Source organism: Osmerus eperlanus, chromosome 24, assembly GCF_963692335.1.
Source record: "Osmerus eperlanus chromosome 24, fOsmEpe2.1, whole genome shotgun sequence".
Taxonomy (NCBI): domain Eukaryota; kingdom Metazoa; phylum Chordata; class Actinopteri; order Osmeriformes; family Osmeridae; genus Osmerus; species Osmerus eperlanus.
Genome location: NC_085041.1, coordinates 4,630,349 through 4,648,706, shown reverse-complemented (window position 1 = coordinate 4,648,706; position 18,358 = coordinate 4,630,349). Strand labels below are relative to the sequence as shown.

At 49.8% G+C, this 18,358-nt stretch overlaps 1 protein-coding gene across 3 annotated transcripts in view; it reads left to right on the top strand.

Moving 5' to 3' along the window:
• The window catches only part of grin3bb (glutamate receptor, ionotropic, N-methyl-D-aspartate 3Bb), a 50,457-nt gene that overhangs the window by 30,680 nt on the left and 1,419 nt on the right, over positions 1 to 18,358 (top strand). For 2 of the 3 annotated variants that reach the window (XM_062450436.1, XM_062450435.1), the window contains exons 2-8: positions 2,583 to 3,214; positions 5,546 to 6,638; positions 6,803 to 6,948; positions 9,028 to 9,143; positions 13,538 to 13,689; positions 17,144 to 17,308; positions 18,099 to 18,166. In XM_062450436.1, the coding sequence (XP_062306420.1) occupies positions 2,583 to 3,214; positions 5,546 to 6,638; positions 6,803 to 6,948; positions 9,028 to 9,143; positions 13,538 to 13,689; positions 17,144 to 17,308; positions 18,099 to 18,166 (2,372 nt within the window). The remainder of the gene's footprint in view (positions 1 to 2,582; positions 3,215 to 5,545; positions 6,639 to 6,802; positions 6,949 to 9,027; positions 9,144 to 13,537; positions 13,690 to 17,143; positions 17,309 to 18,098; positions 18,167 to 18,358) is intronic. The other variant, XM_062450437.1, reaches the window with a different exon arrangement.

The window sequence follows — 18,358 nt, the reverse complement described above, 5'->3', positions numbered from 1 at the left end:
CTTTTTGATAGAATTTGAAAGACAACAATTGTGGGAGACTGTTCATACAAAAAATATGTAATACATTGGAAAACTTTAAAATGTCAAACATTTTAAGTAGTAATTTCCCTGAGTGTGGTCCTTCTGGGGCTTGCACACTCTAGTTTTATCCTGGAGGAAGAATATAAATATTTGAACCAAAGGTAAAATATGGATTGGTGATAAGATCTCAAAGTAAAAGTGCAAAGAAAAGTCAGTTTCATGGTTTAATCGAGAGGGAAGGTAGAAGACTGAACGATTGAACCAAAGGAAGAACAAGGAGATGGACAAGGATAAGATCTGCAGGTATAGATAAACAGTTTCATGATCTCATTTTATGTCCCTCACTTGCTTTATAAAACTTTGAATGCGTGTAGAAGCAGTCTGGGCCTCATCCATGAAACAGCTTTGTGAATCCTACTCAAATTTAAGTCAGTTTGACACAGTTTGAAACAGCAAGTTTGATAGTTTGGTGTGCATTTTCTCCCATTTACAATAAGAGTGTGCTTGGCTTTTAATATGTCAGACTCACAATCGCACAGATTGATTAGAGACAGCAAATGGCTCAGTGATGATAAAAACAATTTGACACGTTTACAGAACTGACTAATCTTTTTCTTGCCAATCTTTGATGAATCAACCTCTCTACCATAAAGGGGTAATGGACGCTTTTGAGCCACAGGCGATTTATTACCACTTCCTGTTGGTTTTCATAAATGTGACACTTCTGCAATGTGGTGAGGTATGCTTAATATCAACATCCCTCATATTCCCTTTTAAAGCCATTCGTTTTGCCTACTGAAACAGGTGAAATAGAGTTTAAAATGGATGCTGTAAGTCTCTCCCCACCACCTACCTTTGTTACAGCCATATCCCCTCCCCATGTCTCTCTCTCTCGTTCACACTCTCACACATACACACAGGAAATAGTGATTAGTTACACCTGTTGACCTTAATGGTCAGAGAAAAACTCTAAAGTATAACAGTACCCTTGGTAACTTCTGTAACATTAGATGGTACTGACAATCTTCGATCAGTTGATGGACTTAAATCGATTTTTGCGGTGTGAAGCGCGGAAGCAACACGTTCTTCATTCCTTTTCGACCGGAAATCTAGAGTCATTCGTCCCGACTCTCCTCAGCAATGGCGTGGCCTCAAAAAAGGCTCATGTGACCGGCGACGGAGCAAACCTGCACACAGTTAGGCCTCCAAGAAGCACGGTAAATCTACAGTTTTCTGTACTGTACTAGTACGCCAGCCTCACCCTCCTGCTGGGTGAGACCCCCCGAGGGGGAGGCTGCAGTTTCCTTCTGCTTCGCTCCACAGAGCCCCCATCCACGTTCTCTCCATCCCCCGAGATAACCGGCCTTGATCTCTCGATCCGGTGGTGAATATCAACTTTGTGATGAAGCGCTCCGGAACGCCTCCGTGTCAGCTCCACCTTATCAAACGTTCGCTCGTATCAAACGCTCAGCTCCTTGAGCGACATCCAGCAGCTCTGTTTGAGGTGGAGGAGTCAGAGAGAGGGTAGCTCGTGACGCGGGAAGAAGAGTCCGTGGAGACGAATAGCAAATTGCGTTCCCCGTCTTTGCTGTCTGGCGCTCGGTGGCGAGCGGGATTAGCAGCGTGTCAGAGAGGGTCACCACGAGGCCCCCGGTCCAACTTGAAGGCCGTTGTCGCCCTATTGAAAACGATGTCTTCGAAAACAGATTAGTCAATGCGGACGTCTCAGTTTCTGTGGCTTTCATGTCCAGAGTGTCCAGTGAAGGGAAAGGCAAGCAGCTTAATGTTTTTGTTATTTGAGGACACGGGATAAGATTAATACTCTCATGTTTTGTACCACATACTGTAAAAAGTTTTATGTTCTGTCACTGTTTTCATGTTCAAAGTTTCTGCTTCTGTGTTATTAAACCTGACATTTTTCAATCAATTAATTCAAATGAAAGCTATCTGCTGTCTGTTTGAAATAATATAGTCTACTGTATGTTATCTCTCTCCTCTGACCGGTATCTCATCTCTCTCCTCCCGAACCCGACACGCATCTCTTTCCCTTCTCTCTCCTCCCGAACCTAACCCGTGCTTCTCTCCCCATCTCTCTCCTCCCGAACCCGACACGCATCTCTTTCCCTTCTCTCTCCTCCCGAACCTAACCTGTGCTTCTCTCCCCATCTCGCTCCTCCCGAACATAACCCGTGCTTCTCTCCCCATCTCTCTCCTCCAGAACCTAACCCGTGCTTCTCTCCCCATCTCGCTCCTCCAGAACCTAACCCGTGCTTCTCTCCCCATCTCTCTCCTCCCGAACCTAACCCGTGCTTCTCTCTCCTCCCGAACCTAACCCGTGCTTCTCTCCCCATCTCTCTCCTCCCGAACCTAACCCGTGCTTCTCTCCCCATCTCTCTCCTCCCGAACCTAACCCGTGCGTCTCTCCCCATCTCGCTCCTCCAGAACCTAACCCGTGCTTCTCTCCCCATCTCTCTCTCCTCCCGAACCTAACCCGTGCTTCTCTCCCCATCTCGCTCCTCCAGAACCTAACCCGTGCTTCTCTCCCCATCTCTCTCCTCCAGAACCGCTTCCACCTCCAGATGACCACCGGCATCCCCCCGTCGGGCCTGTCTGACCTCCTGCTCTCCGTCCTGCGGCGGAGCGGCTGGAAGGGGGGCACGGCCGTGCTGTGCCAGGGCTGGGAGGAGGCGGGCCTGCTGGAGCGGCTGGACCTCCACAGCCGCGCGAGCTGGGGGGCCGGCGGCTGGCACCTCCGCGCCCTCCTCAACCTCACCCGCGTCGCCCAGGACGACACGCAGATCCAGGACTTCCTCGCCGAGCACTTCCGCCGCGGCCCGTCGTCCCCTCCGTCCTCCGCGCTGCTGTTCGGCGCCGACCCCGAGTGCGCCGCCCTGGTCCTCCGCAGCGCCCAGGATCTGGGGCTGACGCTGCCCGCCGTTCACTGGATCCTGGGGCACCCGCTGAGCCCGGACGCCCTCCACTCCATCGGGCTGCCCCTGGGGCTGCTGGCGTACGGCGAGGTGGAGCGCAAGCCCCTGGACTTTTACATCCGCGACGCGCTGCAGCTGGTGGCGCGGGCCGTCTCCGCGGCAACCGTGGTGAGGCCGGATCTGGCGTTGATCCAGAACATGGTGAACTGTTACGACAAGCCCAACAAGCACGAAGTGCCGTCGTCAGGGCAGTACCTTGCCAGGTAACCGGCTCCTCTCAGTCCAGGAGATGCACACTGGCTTATGATCCTCAGACAGTACACACAAAGTCCAGAAGTCAATAACACCTTTAGACAGCACTTATTTTTCCCACAGGCCAGACTGTCTCCCTCCCCCCCCCCCATACCACACATCTCATCCAGGCCCTGCGACAGACCCTGTCCCCTGTGTTAAGAATGTCTTGAGTGCACAAAAACTAATTTTATCTTAGGCACACACACACACGCGCGCGCTCCCAAACGCACACGCTTGAATACAAACATTCCACAGTGAGAGCTTTAAGCTTTATTCATGAGTTCCAGCAGTTCCCTTCCCAACAGACTCATATCAAACGAGCCTGAAGCTCTCTCTCTCTCGCCCTCTCTCTCTTTCCCTCTCTCTTTCCCTCTCTCTCTCTCTCACTCCCTCCCTGCCTGCATCTGTCTAAGAGGTGCAGCACAGCACGGGGGGGGGAGGGGGGGAGAGAGCACCACCAGCCTTTCATTCCCTCAGCAACTGCCAAAAACCAGAAGAAATCTGACTCACCATGTAACCTAGCCATGCAGAAATGGATACACAGACACACAGGCGTAAACACACACTCACAGCAACACAAGGCAGCGCACGCACGCGCGCACGCACACACAAACACATTAACAAAATACAAGGCAACAAAAGTGCACGCGCGCACACACTCACATTAACACAATACAAGGCAATACAATAGAATGAACCCCCATTGTGCCAACAAAACTCAGACAGTGTCGGATCATGTCGCTGGAAATGATAACAGGGATCACCCGGCCAGCGGTTTTGAAGGGGTAGACAAAAGGGTCTTTGAATTTGAGAAAGTGGTTCGCCAAGGTGAGCTGTAAGCACTTTCCACTGTGGATGTTAGCCTCCAGCGTCACAAAAAGTCGAGCGAGTGCAACCTTATTGCTTTCCCTCCTTGAGAAAATCTTTCAAATCACATCATCCTATTATACGACTGGGCTCTGTTCACCGAGTCATTTAGTAGTGCTTGAAATATGAATGAGCTTTCATTAAGCTCATTGTTATACCCACTGTGTGAAAACGGGAAGTATATGTGCTGCACAACCAAATGACGTTATACAGTATCTCACATCCCATCGAACACTGTGCACTGAGCACCAAAAGTTACTTCAAATGAATGCGTAAAAATCCACGTTTCAGTTGAATGAGGCAAGGGAATGGATACGAGGCAAAAGAATGACAGTATCGTACCAACATCCCCACTGTATGCAACAGTTCGATATTTTCCGGAACATGAAAAAAGGAATTGGTGCTCAGGTCAGTGGGAGAAACAGAGGATGAGTGGGTTAGAAACTCAAGGAGACAGGTGAACAGCTTTTAGGCAATTACTACCCGCTGCCTCGTTGAAGAGATACCATACCCTTTCAATGTAATTGCGTTTTCTTTCCTTGTGGGGGTCTTTTGATGGAGAAAAATTGAGGGGTGGGGGGGGAGGAGGGGGTGGCTGGGCGGGAGGTTAGGCAATCTGTAGGCTGAGACGGGGGAAATTAATGATCTAAAGGTTTGGGCCAAATTACCTTTTTTTATATCCAACTCCCCCCCAAGTACCCCCCCCTCCCACCCCCTATTTCCCTTCTCCTTCAAAGGAGTGAGTTCATTGGTGGTCACACGCCATCTTGATTATCGATGGAGACATTCATCATCCTCGGCCTCACTGCAACGACGTCTCTTTCCCTGAACTGACCCCTTTTTCTAACGTGTGGCTAAACATCCAGTGGTCATAATTCACTGAGGTCGCTATCAGCTAGCGCTTAGCTCGATAGACGGTGTAGGGCTGTAACTCTTTGCCTCGGACAGGTTTGGGAAATGGAATACACTTGTGAGAACAAGACTCCAAAAAGGTGTCAGTCAGAGAGATAGGCAATCCTAGCCAGGGGAAATTACAAGCTGTCAGTCCATGTTTTTTTTTACTGGTAGTATAGCTGCAGGAGGGATTAGGCTAGCGTCAATAGATGCCAATCCTAGTTTTGACATGCTGTGTTTGGATTCCTGAATCAACGCTGCAGGTCAGGTAAGGAGTTACAGTAGGTTTTTGTTGACTGTTTGCTGCATTGTGTTAGGTGCCAGTATTTAGGTCATGTTTCTCAGACCTTATGCTGCCAGTTCGTCTCTAGTTTCTGTACTGTATGTTCACCTTCCCACGTAAAGAAGGTCGGTTTCAGTCCCACACTACCATACAGTCATCCAAAGATATTGACACGGGTGATCACAAAGGGTAATGTTTACACCAGTGTGATCCATCCCGTTGAATCGAACCAAACCAAACTGTATGTGGTTCACAGGTTCCTGTCCAACACGTCCTTCTCAGGGCTCACAGGACCAGTGAGGGTGCAGCGGAACCAGTCCCGCGTCCTCACCTCCCAGCGCTTCCACATCTGGAGCCTCCGGCGGGACGCCCTGGGCCAGCCCACCTGGGTGACGGTGGCCAGCTGGGAGGGGGGCCGTCTGGAGGTGGAGGACCAGGGCGTGTGGCAGGGCCCCGCCAACCGCCCTCGGGCTGAGGGGCAGGGCGGCCGGGGCGGAGGGAGGTGGCGGCCCGGCATGCCTGTGGCCGGCAGCCGCGTGCGCGTGGTCACGCTGGTGGAGCACCCTTTCGTGTTCACGCGGGAAGTGGATATGGACGGGAACTGCCCCGCCGGCCAGTTCTGCCTGGACGCGGGCACCAACGACACGGACGTGTTGGAACGCTACTTCCGGGAGGTGGCGGCGGGAAACGGCAGCTCCCTGCCGACGGATTACGGCAAGTGTTGCTACGGATACTGCATCGACCTGCTGGAGAAGCTGGCGGAGGACTTGAGGTTCGAGTTTGATCTTTACATCGTCGGAGACGGTAAGTACGGTGCTCTTAAGGGGGGGCAGTGGACGGGGCTCGTGGGGGATCTCCTCAACGGGGTCGCAGACATGGCCGTCACCTCGTTCAGCATCAACTCGGTGAGGAGCAGGGTGGTGGATTTCACCTCGCCCTTCTTCTCGACCAGTTTGGGCATCCTGGTCCGGAGCAAGGACACGGCCGCGCCCATCGGTGCCTTCATGTGGCCCCTCCACTGGTCTATGTGGGTGGGCATCTTTGTGGCGCTCCACATCACCGCCCTCTTCCTCACCCTCTACGAATGGAAGAGCCCCTTCGGAATGACGCCGCACGGGCGCAACCGCGTCAAGGTGTTCTCCTACTCCTCGGCGCTGAACCTGTGCTACGCCATCTTGTTTGGGCGCACCGTGTCCTCCAAGACGCCCAAGTGCTGGACGGGGAGGTTCCTGATGAACCTGTGGGCCATCTTCTGCCTGCTGGTGCTCTCCAGCTACACGGCCAACCTGGCCGCCGTCATGGTCGGAGAGAAGACCTTCGAGGAGGTCACCGGGGTCCACGATGCCAAGGTAAGATCGCCGGGCTGTCATCGATGTTTCCCCGTCATTGAAATGTGGCGCGTTCGCTACGAGAACTCGATGTACATTCTTTCCCGGTTTTTTTTCTTCTTCTTCCTTTGCCTTCTCACCCGCTCTTCTTCCTCTTCCTCTTCCTGTCGTCCTGTCCGCCCCAGCTCCACCACCCGTCCTACGGGTTCCGCTTCGGCACGGTGAGAGAGAGCAGCGCCGAGGAGTACATGAAGAAGAGCTTCCCGGAGATGCACGAGTACATGAGGCGCTTCAACGAGCCCACCACGCCAGCTGGAGTCTCCAACCTCAAGTAAGAGTTCAGGAAGTCTCCATCCGACCATGTTTGCATGTTTTTCCATGGGGGCATCTGAAGGGTTTGTCACAATTGGAATATCTCTATTGTTTATCTCTGATTGTATACCTGGAGATCCCACACTTACATATTATTGTGTAATAACCTCACCGACACTATATTTACCACATCATTACATAGCATTAATTGCTCTTTGTAGCTGCATGTACCTTCAGGCATTCCTTTGACAAAAGTTTACTTCAAGGTTAAGTTTAAGTGTCAAGTTTTTTTTGTTCAGGTGTACAGTACACTTAAAAAACGCATAAGCCATCGCATCTAATTCCTTACAGTAGCATAACCCAATTTCGTTAGACAGAGCCCATCACGTACATGGGCAAGGTCATGAATGAGAAGTTTGGCGGACACAAAGGAGGACTCTGTCAAGAGTGCGAATCTTTCTTTCTCTCGCTTCCTTTGGGAAACCGCTGTTGTGAGAAGCCTGACATGCAGACAGAGCCGGGCGAGCAAGCCGGGGAGAGGAGAGGCCATCTGAATCACTTCAAATAAGAGTGGAAGTGCACTCGCTCTCCAGGCGCACGCTGGCAAAGATGAACTTGAGAAACGAGTTCACTGAGGACGAAAGAAAAAACAGAAAAAAATCGAGATGCCATTTTAGCAACTGTCTAGAATTCCCTATCTCAGATGTCTGTTAAGATATTCAAACGTGATATTTAAAAGATCAATAAAGAGTTATGGTTCTGAGTTAAAAGTGAGAGGAAGACACAGAGGGGCGAAGCAGGAGATATTGGAAGCTCCATGAAACATCCTTTGAAAACACCAGAAAATAGCCTTGTTTCAAAAACTGTAAGCAACAGTTCCTCCCATTTCAAATCAAAGGCTTTCAAAGTTCGACAAGCATTTCCCCCTGTACAGAACAGACATCCTAATCTGTCGTTTGACATTCATTCTGGATGGGTTCCCATGACCCACACGTAATCCTGGCCGTTCTCTCTCTCAGATGTGAGGCTGGAGGTCAGCATCACAAAGAGAAGTCCTGCACTGATTCGGGTATTTTTCCATTTAGCTCACGGCTTTGAATGCATTCTTCTCTTGTTTTCCACGACGGACGATTAATGGTTGTGTGCTAGCCTTCTCCTTCTGCCCAATTTCCCTGGAGGAACTGCTCTGATCCCCCATTTACGCCCAGACATGAAGTGTAATCATGGTGATGAGGGTCACACTCGGAATGGGGAACGAGAGGGGGAGTGGGGGTGTCCCCAAGGCTGGATGACAAGCTGGGATGAGGAGTGTTGGGGTGGTTGGTGATTAGGCGGCGGCCTCCTTGACTCCGACGCCGGCCCTTTTGATGTGTTCACTCTGGCCGTTGTGAAATCACCAGCTCGGCAGTGCAGAGATTGGAGTGTGTGACCTGTTTGATCTCACCCTGCTCCATGTCTGCTGTGTGGTGGGTTGCAATCAAGACATGAGGCCTTGGAGGTGGGGAGATTGACAAGAGGCCTGTTCAGTGTGGGAACGAGGGGGGGGAAAGTGGGGGGAAAAACCTCCAGCTCACCTGAACTCTCTGGCCCAAGGGAGTCAGGTGGCTGAGCGGTTAGGGAAGTGGTTAGGGAATCGGGCTAGTAATCAGAAGGTTTCTGGTTCGATTTCTGGCCGTGCCAAAGGACGTTGTGTCCTTGGGCAAGGCACTTCACCCTACTTGCCTCAGGGGAATGTCCCTGTACTTACTGTAAGTCACTCTGGATAAGAGCGTCTGCTAAATGACTAAATGTTAATGTAATGTAAACTTACTGCGCGGCCTTCGCTTGTGGAGATCTGACCACTACCGGTTTCGAAGCTCGGTGAAACGTTAACATTTGCTCATCAAACGTACTCGCATCATCGCTAGGCCACAGGGTAAACAACAGCACACATTCTCCAGTCATAGTGCCTCGCTTGCCATTGACCAGCACCCTGCGTCCAGTCCAGGCATGATAGGTCACACCTGGGAGGTGGGCGTGCGAGTTCCCCATGACTGACCCCTTGTGTGCTGTGATCTCCAGTGCTCCGTCTATAACCCGTTCCCCCTGTGTGTTGAAGGACAGATCCCCCTACCCTGGATGCCTTCATCATGGACAAGGCTCTGCTGGACTACGAGGTGTCCATCGACGCCGAGTGCAAGCTGGCTACCGTCGGCAAGCCGTTCGCCATCGAAGGTGAGGACTCCAGGCGCCGGGCCCTGGTGTCGCTCGCTTCCTTTCCCAATTCGGGGGAACTGAGTTCAAAGCTGCTACTGTTTGGTTACAGCTGAGACTGGAATGTTGTTTTTGTGTGTGTGTGTGTGTGTGTGTGTGCGTGTGTGTGTGTGGATCCCTATATGTGACTCCCTGGCCTCTCGTTTTTTTAGTTCGCACCCAATTGAAATTCACGTCTTTCTTGATTTTGATCAGTGATTATTCAAATGTATTCGGTCATACTTTGTCTGAGTCAACATCACACCCTTGCACAGGGAGCCGGCGTAGGATTAGGAGGAATAAGCAGAAAACACACTCCTGCATCTTTCTGCTTTGTGTTTGTCATTTGCATTGCTGCGGAAGTATTAGAAGAGCATTAATCTTGTATCCATTCAGTCCGCTTCCTGGCAATATTCTTAAATCCTAGTTTCTATGAAAAGGCCTTGCGGAGGTTTAGTAAATGTCCAGTTCTTGACTTTCTTCAGTGGCTTATCTCCCAGGCCCTAGTGATTCTTGGGCCGGATTGGACGGTCCCAAAGCTCTCGTGCATCCGGGCTGATAACCTCCAGGCAATGTCAAGGACTATTGTCAAGGTCAACGACGTCATGGCCCGAGTGGGAAATTAATTTGGGGAAGTGTGGAGTCAGATGGCTGAGCGGTTAGGGAATTGGTCTATTAATCAGAAGGTTGCCGATTCGATTCCCGGCCGCGCAAAATGATGTTGTGTCCTTGGGCTAGGCACCTCACCCTACTTGCCTCGGGGGAATGTCACTGTACTTTCTGTAAGTCGCTCTGGATAAGAGCGCCTGCTAAATGACTAAATGTAAATGTGTGACAACTCTCAACTCAAACGCTGTTTTTACCTATCGGAGTGGAAGTTGAAGCCAAAAGCGTTCAGGTTTTCGTTCATTTTTTATTTGAAGAAATATGCACAACTCTCCTTGTGTTCACGTATGAGTGGAGAGTGACGCTGGGTGGTGCACAACAGAGTGGGCTGTCTCCCTGTCTGTGAGGGACCTGACATTCCCAGCTGAGGTGAGGGAGGGACGACGGGAGGCTCCTCTTTTAGGGAAGGGGATGAAGCGAGGGTAATGGAAGACGCTGTCATCTCTCTGTGCTTTCTATTACGCCTAAAGGGCAAGCTCGTGGTTGGTCATGGAGTGTGTGAGCTCAAGCTGACTATTCCAATCTACCCCACACACACACACACACACACACACACACACACACACTCGCACGAACGCTCCCACGTAGACACACACGCTTATATTCCCTCTACATTCACACTTTTAAACCAATAGCTGCACATGCATCAGTATTTCTTTACAGTTTGTGTGAGAACGAGAGAGTTGTCCTCTCATCTTATTTCCATATTTTAAAGTCCTCCCATGCATTTCGCAGCCCACTAGCTTTGAGACGGCGGCATTTGTCAGTCAGATATCTTTCATGAGTCTGTCAGAAGCTCAGAGGGGCTCGGTTCAATTCCATTGGATTCAAGTTGTTCTATTTTATTCCTAAAAGGTCCCTACCTCAACCATACACATGCCAGACACACGCCAGACACACACAAACACACGCATGCGCACACACACACAGCTGGAGCTTTTGTATTTCAATTTCTGCCCAAACAAAGCAGTGGAGACACATGATAAACTCTGTACTCGTTGTATCCCAAAGTCCTGAATAACCCAAGGGGAGATACAGATCTGGTTTTAAATTTGTGGATTCAGACAGGAATGTGCAGATGTGAGGCAACACACATCCTCTTGTCTTCAAAACGTATAACTTCTGGAGCATCTTTCTTCTGTTAGTTTTAGGTGCTGTTGGAAAGTTCTCAATTTTCAGCCCTGACCTCAAGATGACCTACAAGAGTCAAACAGTAATTGGGGTTTAGCTCAATTAGACCTTCTCTAACTCTTCTCTCCCCTCCCCCTAATTACATCCCTCACTCTCCCTCTCTCCACTCACTCTTTCCCAGGACGTGGAGACCTGCTCATCATGCCATTCACTGTCAAACATAACACCCATACTGTCGGCCATGTTCGGTCACGCATGTGCATTCACTGACACTGTCCAGTCACAGATACTGTATAAATACACACATGTACAGTGCCACAAATGCAGTACAGTGTTGTAAATGAAGAAAGCAAAGAGAGAGGGATGAGGAAGAGAGGAAGAGAAAGGGAGAAAGAGAGACATGTCTACCCAGGGAAAGAGCCTCACCCTTTTTACGCACGCATGCATTGTGTTTGCTTTCAGTGGAGAGGAGGTGCAGCATTAGATTAGTGCACAACAGCGCTCTGCCTAGTCACCAGTAGTCAAAATAGCCTTCTGAAAGCTTTAGAACCTTATACAAAGCTGTGGACTGGAGCAACCTTCAGCCCGTACCTGATCCGTGGAATCGGACGCCATATTCTCCCTTTATTGGATTTGCCATTAGGATGGATCTGTGTGGTCGTGATCAGCAGAGTAACTGTTGAATGAGCCAAGACTCAATTTGTTGATTTGGAGATTAAAGTCACAGACTGTTTAATGACTGTGAATAGAGGAGCTCATGGCTTATTAAACCCAACATGCTCATCAGCACCAAGCTGCAAATAATTCAACCTGCATCTTTACTAGACAAAGGGTAGTTAACAACAAGGCAATACCATTATAAATATTACTATTAAGTCAAAATAGCTTTCGTCGTTAAAGAAGATGGGCATTCATTGGGTTTCCTTTTTTCCCTATTTTTTACTATTGATTTCGAAATACTTATGACAGAATCGTGTAATGTCTTGTACTTGTCTAGCTAATTGGTGAAACAATAGACACGTGTGTGTGTGTGTGTGTGTGTGCATGCGCCCGTGGATGTGTGTGTGCGTGTGTCTGTGTGTGTGTGCATGCGCCCGTGGATGTGTGTGTGTGTGCATGCGCCCGTGGATGTGTGTGTGCGTTTGTCTGTGTGTGTGTGTGTGTGTGTGCATGCGCCCGTGGATGTGTGTGTGTCTGCAGGGACTTCTTGCGGAGGTGTGATTGGTGTACGTCAAGTCTGGTCAAGCATCATTCTTCTTGTCAGGTGAAGAGTCACGACCAGGGAAAGACAGATGCAAGAGAAGAGACAGGAGGATATTTGTGGGAGGGAAGAGAGGACGAACCAACTGATTAAATAGCATGTCTGCCTGTCATCTAAGACTGGAGGGAGTGAGTGAGGGAGGGAGGGAGTGAGGGAGTGAGGGAGTGAGGGAGGGAGGGAGGGAGGGGAGGGAGGGAAGAAGTTGGGGAAGGAAGGAGGTGGGAAGGGACGAGGTAAGAGAGGATGAAGAAGTGGGAGGAATGGAGAGGTGAGGCAGAGGTTGGAAGGGATAGAGGGAGGGATGGAAGGGCTAAGGAAGGGATGTGTCTCAGGGATATTTGCCCGTGTACTCTCTCAGGCTCAGGTCTTCAATTCACAGGTACACCCGCATGCTCGCACGTGCATACACACATCTACACACACTTTGGGTTGTTAGATAGTGACTGTGGAGCTCTTTGCTCTTCTGTTTCTCTCATGTCTTACTCCCCCCCCCCCCCCCCCCCACACTGGCTGCTACCTCAAGGAGGGGGGGGTTGTCATACACTCCAGGAATCTTTGATATATAAATCTCATTTAGAAATTCCATTAAAAATCTTCAAAGGAAAATATATGAAAGTACAGGATCAGAAGCACAGGTAGAGGAATTATCAAGTTTTTAAAGATACGCGTCGAGTCTGAATTAGTTTCTTGTAATAATTGCGCGTCCTCGCATCCCCTTACTTGAGGGGTTGTTGGTAAGGTCATTAGACTTCTGTTTGGTATCGATCCACTTCATCTCCTTGGGAAAGCATCAAATGCTGACTCTATGCCTTAATTGTCTAGCCAGGTAGTCAATGGTGTTGCCTTGGGAACAATGAAGAAAAACACTGAAGCAGTCTTTATTTTTTTATGTGGAACAGATATCAAATAGGTTTAGCTGGTTTGTTTACTTTTCAAACATAAATCTTTTATTTCCCACATTTGTTTTGTCACCATTTATATTTCATGATGCAATCACAGTGCTTATGATATGTGGCATCACTGTTATGCACATTGTACCATGAACATATTTTTGGTGACAGAGTAAGGAAGCTCAAAATCACCTCCAAGGGCCCCCCCAAAAAATCGATGTCCCAGCACTTTTGTAAGTAGGCTACACTTAGTCACGCATGGTTATTCCACAGCCAAGAAACTTTCTCCGCTTACAAAACCCGTGAAAACAAGAACATTTCTTCTCAACCGATTTGTGAAAGGAAATGGTGACGACGTGTACGAAAAGATGCTAACGTGTCGTGCTGCGTGTCTGCAGAAGGTAACTTCGTCTTGTTGCGTCTCGCAGGCTACGGCATCGGCTTGCCCCAGAACTCCCCTCTCACCTCCAACGTGTCGGAGTTCATCAGTCGCTACAAATCCGACGGCTACATGGACATGCTGCACGACAAATGGTACAAGGTGGTTCCCTGCGGAAAGCGAGTCTTCGCCGTGACCGAGGTGAGTGTGGGACCGGCCGCTATCAAATCTATGTCGCCTCTTTACCCTCTTAAGCCGATTGTTAAAATTGATTTTTTCCCCCTTCCTGGGGACGAAGTTGGAATTGCCTGTCTAAAGCCATTACCTGTTCATTACCTGACTTTAGTGACGTGGTTTTCTGTGCTCCAACTCTATTGAACACGAAACCCACCATAACAAAGCCATTTGTTAAGCTGCAGGAGAGTGGCCTGCTGTTTTATAAATTGCCACTTAGACTACTGATGGGTTGTATTAGCACCATAGGGGAGGGGGAGATGTTTAGGGTTGTAATGCAATGAGGGCCATAATTGTGGATATATTTTGGGAATGAGCCAGCCCAAACTCCAATTACAATAGCCATTGATTTCATTACATGAACACTTTATTTATGTGGATCCAACAGCCATTTGTTTTCATCAGCCTGAAGATCCGGTTTATTCCAGTAGGTTTGTAGATGATCAAATCCGTGTGGTAATCATCAAAACAAAGACGCGAAACAACTTGAATTTGCGAGCTGAGAGACAGGATACATCGAAACTTGTTAGTCAGGTTAGAATGACATTATGGACGATGACTTGCAGCTCGCTCTGTCCTCTGGTAAAGTCTTCTGCTCTGAGGCAGCAGGCCGTTTAACTGACTCATTAGGTCTGGTGTCCTTATCTATCCAGTGCATGGACACTCCTGTCCTGGTTCCCTTTTAAAGAGCCGATGCCGTCCTATTGAGGAGGTGGGCTGGTCAGACAGGCAGATGGACAAACACGCATGTATCAGGCAGGCAGACAGACTGACAGAAAGTAAACAGACAGACAGGCAGACAGACAGACACAGGCAGACACAGGCAGAGAGACAGGCAGGCAGAAAGGGGGAAAGATAGACATAGACATATTACAAAAAGGCTGGATGGGACAAAGGGGAGAGAGAGAGAGGAGAAGAGAGAGAGAGACGAGCGTTCTGCACGTTTGCGTCGATTCACTCAGGTCGTCGTCTGCGTTTGTCAGCTGGCGTACCTGTGTACGTGAGTGTGTGTTGGGAGAGGGGGGAGAACACGGCACAGGAGAGGCCGGCCTCGAACCACGCCATCTGGGCAGGGGCACCACGGCAGCCCCTCACTTCTCTCATCAGCCAATTATCAAATCATCACCCGATTCACTTCAGGGGCCGAGGGAGGGAGGGACGGGAACGCAGATGTTTCCTACGAGACGCCTCCTCCCTCCTCCTCCCTCCTCCTCCCTCCCCCTCCTCCTCCCTCCTCCTCCTCCTCCCTCCTCCTCCATCCTCCTCCCTCCCCCTCCTTCTCCCTCCTCCTCCTCCTCCCTCCTCCTCCATCCTCCTCCCTCCCCCTCCTCCTCCTCCTCCTCCCTCCTCTTCCCCCTCCCTCCTCCTCTTCCCCCTCCCTCCTCCTCCTCCCTCCTCCCTCCCCCTCCTCCTCGCTCCTCCCTCCTCCTCCTCCTCCTCCTCTTCCCCCTCCCTCCTCCTCCTTCCCCCTCCCTCCTCCTCCTCTTCCTCCTCCTCCTCGTCTGTTCCGACCCGAGTGAGCGACGCGCGCGACGGGAATGAGAATGAACATGTCGTTAGGAAGGAGAGTTTGATCTTGTTTTAATTTTCTTTGCCGTGTGCTTCTCCCGTCCTGGTTGATTCGCCAGCGCTGCTTTGAACAATGATGTCACGCCCTTTGAAGTCTGTTGTCAGAGAGCACCTGCACCATGTCACCTTTACGACGACGCGTGTGCTTATCTCCCATTTTGACATTCTTCACATGGTCGAGTGACATTTAAAGTTATACTTGCCTCAATTAAAGCGAGGCAATTCACGGAATCTTGTAAATCCCACCGCCAACACGAGGCTGAACAGCTCACGCTGCAAGAGGAGACACCAGGATGGCATTTCTATTTTACTCTAATTTGGTGGGGGACAGAATTACCATGGCCTGCTATGAGCAGATTATTCCTCATTTCCATTCTAAATCCTTCCACTCACGTGGCTGTAGAGGGGAGAAGGAGAGACAGGGGAGTGTGGATGTGTGTATAGGAACTATATGTACATCTGTGGATGTGTGTGTGTTATGTATGTGGCCTGTATGTAAATCTGTATATATGTGTGTGTGTTTGTACACGTGTGTTTTATGTAAATTAACTGTATGTACATCTGGGTGTGTGAGTGTGTATTGTGTGTATAAACTGTTTGCACAGCTGTGTGTGTGAGTGTGTACCTGTTCTGTGTGTGTGTGTTAAGGGACAGTCACCTACGATCTGAAACAACACTGGAGGACAGGCACTCTGAAACCTGGTGGACAGGCTAACACACGTGCTAATAGGATGAGCTATTCCCTCTACGTACCGAGCCCTGGATCAAAGAGTGTGTGTGTGTGTGTGCGTGTGTCAGCTCCAGAACGAGAGAGTGAAAAAGAGGAAGAGAATGAGAGGGAGGGAGAGAGAGACACACAGAGGAGGGACAGAGGGATGGAGAGAGACAGAGAGGTAAGGCAGGAGGAAGTAAGAAGAGGAGGCGTGAGGAACGAAGGGAGAATATAGATGAGAGGTCGAGGCAGGCAAAGAGACGGAACGGGAGAGAAGCAGAGGAGGAAGAAAGGAGCGAGGAGGGAAGGGAAGAGCTCTGTGAGGCTGAGGTGGCCAGCTTGCTCTCTTGGCAGAGGCCCAGGATTAAATGGGAGGAGTAAGGTGAGAGATGGAGGGAGGGATGGAGGGAGGGATGGGGCTGGCCTGGACTGCACCCCTAGGGTCCATTATGTCAGCACTCCGGAAACAGGCCTGCCCTCCCTCCCTCTATCCCTCCCTCACACCTATCTCTCAATGTCCTGAAGGCAGAATTTCAGTCCCGGGAAGACCCAAAATCACAAACTGCTGTTAGACCTAGCTATTCTTCCGCATTAGGTCGAGCAAACGACTATTTATCAGTGCCATGTACTTCATTTACTACCCACTCCTACAGAGACATGACTGAGGATAACAGTACAGAATGGAGAGACACAGGAAGGGACGTTTGCGTATTGGACAGGGAATAGAGATGTTCTGTGCAGCGGTCACCCTCATCAAGCAGCCACAGTCATATAGCCGGAGCGTAGCATCAATTTCAATTAGCTGGGTTGCTCTTTAAATTGCAATTAGCTCCTGTCAGCGGGACCCTGCCCCCTTTCTTTCCATCAAAGCCTCGCCCGTGGAGGATGTTCCGCCGGCTTCTCCCCACATCCAAACGCCGCTAGACGAGTAGAGGTGAATGGAGGCTGCCCCCTGGAGGGCAAGATGTGTATTACACCTCTAGGGTAGTCGGTTCCAACGAATAAACAGTTCTTTATTCCCATAACCAACAAAAGACAATGATGATGTGGGGTCAGTGATCAGTGTCAGAATGTTGCTGTGTGCGTCAGTGCCGTGCACATGTTGAACTCCTCCCCCTCCGGCCCCGCCCCCGTCTGCAGACCCTGCAGATGGGGATCCGCCACTTCTCAGGGCTGTTTGTGCTGCTGTGTGTGGGCGTGGCCGGGGCTCTCCTCACGCTGGCGGCCGAGCACGCCTTCTACCGCCTGGTCCTGCCCCGGATCCGACGCCGGCAGAAGTTCAAGTACTGGCTCCACACCAGCCAGGTACGGAGGTGTGTGTGTCTGTGTGTGTGTGCGTGTGTGTGTGTGTGTGTGTGTGCGTGCGCGTGCGTGTGCGTGTGTGTGTGTGCGTGTGCGTGTGTGTGTGTGTGTGTCTGTGCGTGTGTGTGTGTGTGTGTGTGCGCGCGTGTGCGTGCGGGGGAGAGAAAGAGAAGTTATTCCAGATCAATGCCTAATGAAGTCGGCCTTTCTCTGAATTTTCATTGTGCTTTTATTGGCTTTTAACAGTGCACTGACTCTGTTTCACTCCGACAAATTTGTGGCTCCCTGGCGCCTGTTTTACAGTCTATTTCTGAAAGCACTTACACTTCAAATATCTAAGGCGAATTCAATATTATTGAACAGTTATTGCTTGTAAAAGAATGTTTATAGTGTGTGTTTTTCTTGCTCTTGGCTGAAGTCACAGTCAGAGACACTCAACGGTACATCACCTTGACGCTTAATTTATGAGAAATGCAAACGGTGCCATCTAGTGGTCAAAGAAAATGTAATCGGACAGTACCTACAGTAGTTGGGACATACTGTATTTTACCACTGACTGGCATAAGTACAACTTTAAGACCCACGTATAATATGTTTGGTGCCAACTGTGTGTCTACCTCCACACAGGCAATGTACTTAAAATGGTGCACACCCTTTTTATTAATCATTTACTTACTACTTTATGTGACATTTACTTTCGATGTATTTTATCTTCCAAAATAATTTTTTATTTTGGAATGTAACTTAATGACGTCATGGAGATTGAGTTATCTTTGACCCGTGTGCTCTACAGAAAATCCACCGGGCTCTGAACATGACCTACGACGACGTGAAAAAGCAGCAAGCCAACCCTGAGAAAAGGTACAGTCTGTCTGGCGATAATCAACCATCTGTCCTTATATCAACAACCTGAACTGCTATCTTGGATCTGTCCTTGTGTCAATAACCTGCCGTTGTATCGAATCACCTCACTCTCCTACCGGGATGTTTTTCGACGTGGTCCCTGGTGTGTACTTCACTGTTGAGACCTTCCGTCTGACAGATCCTCTGTGT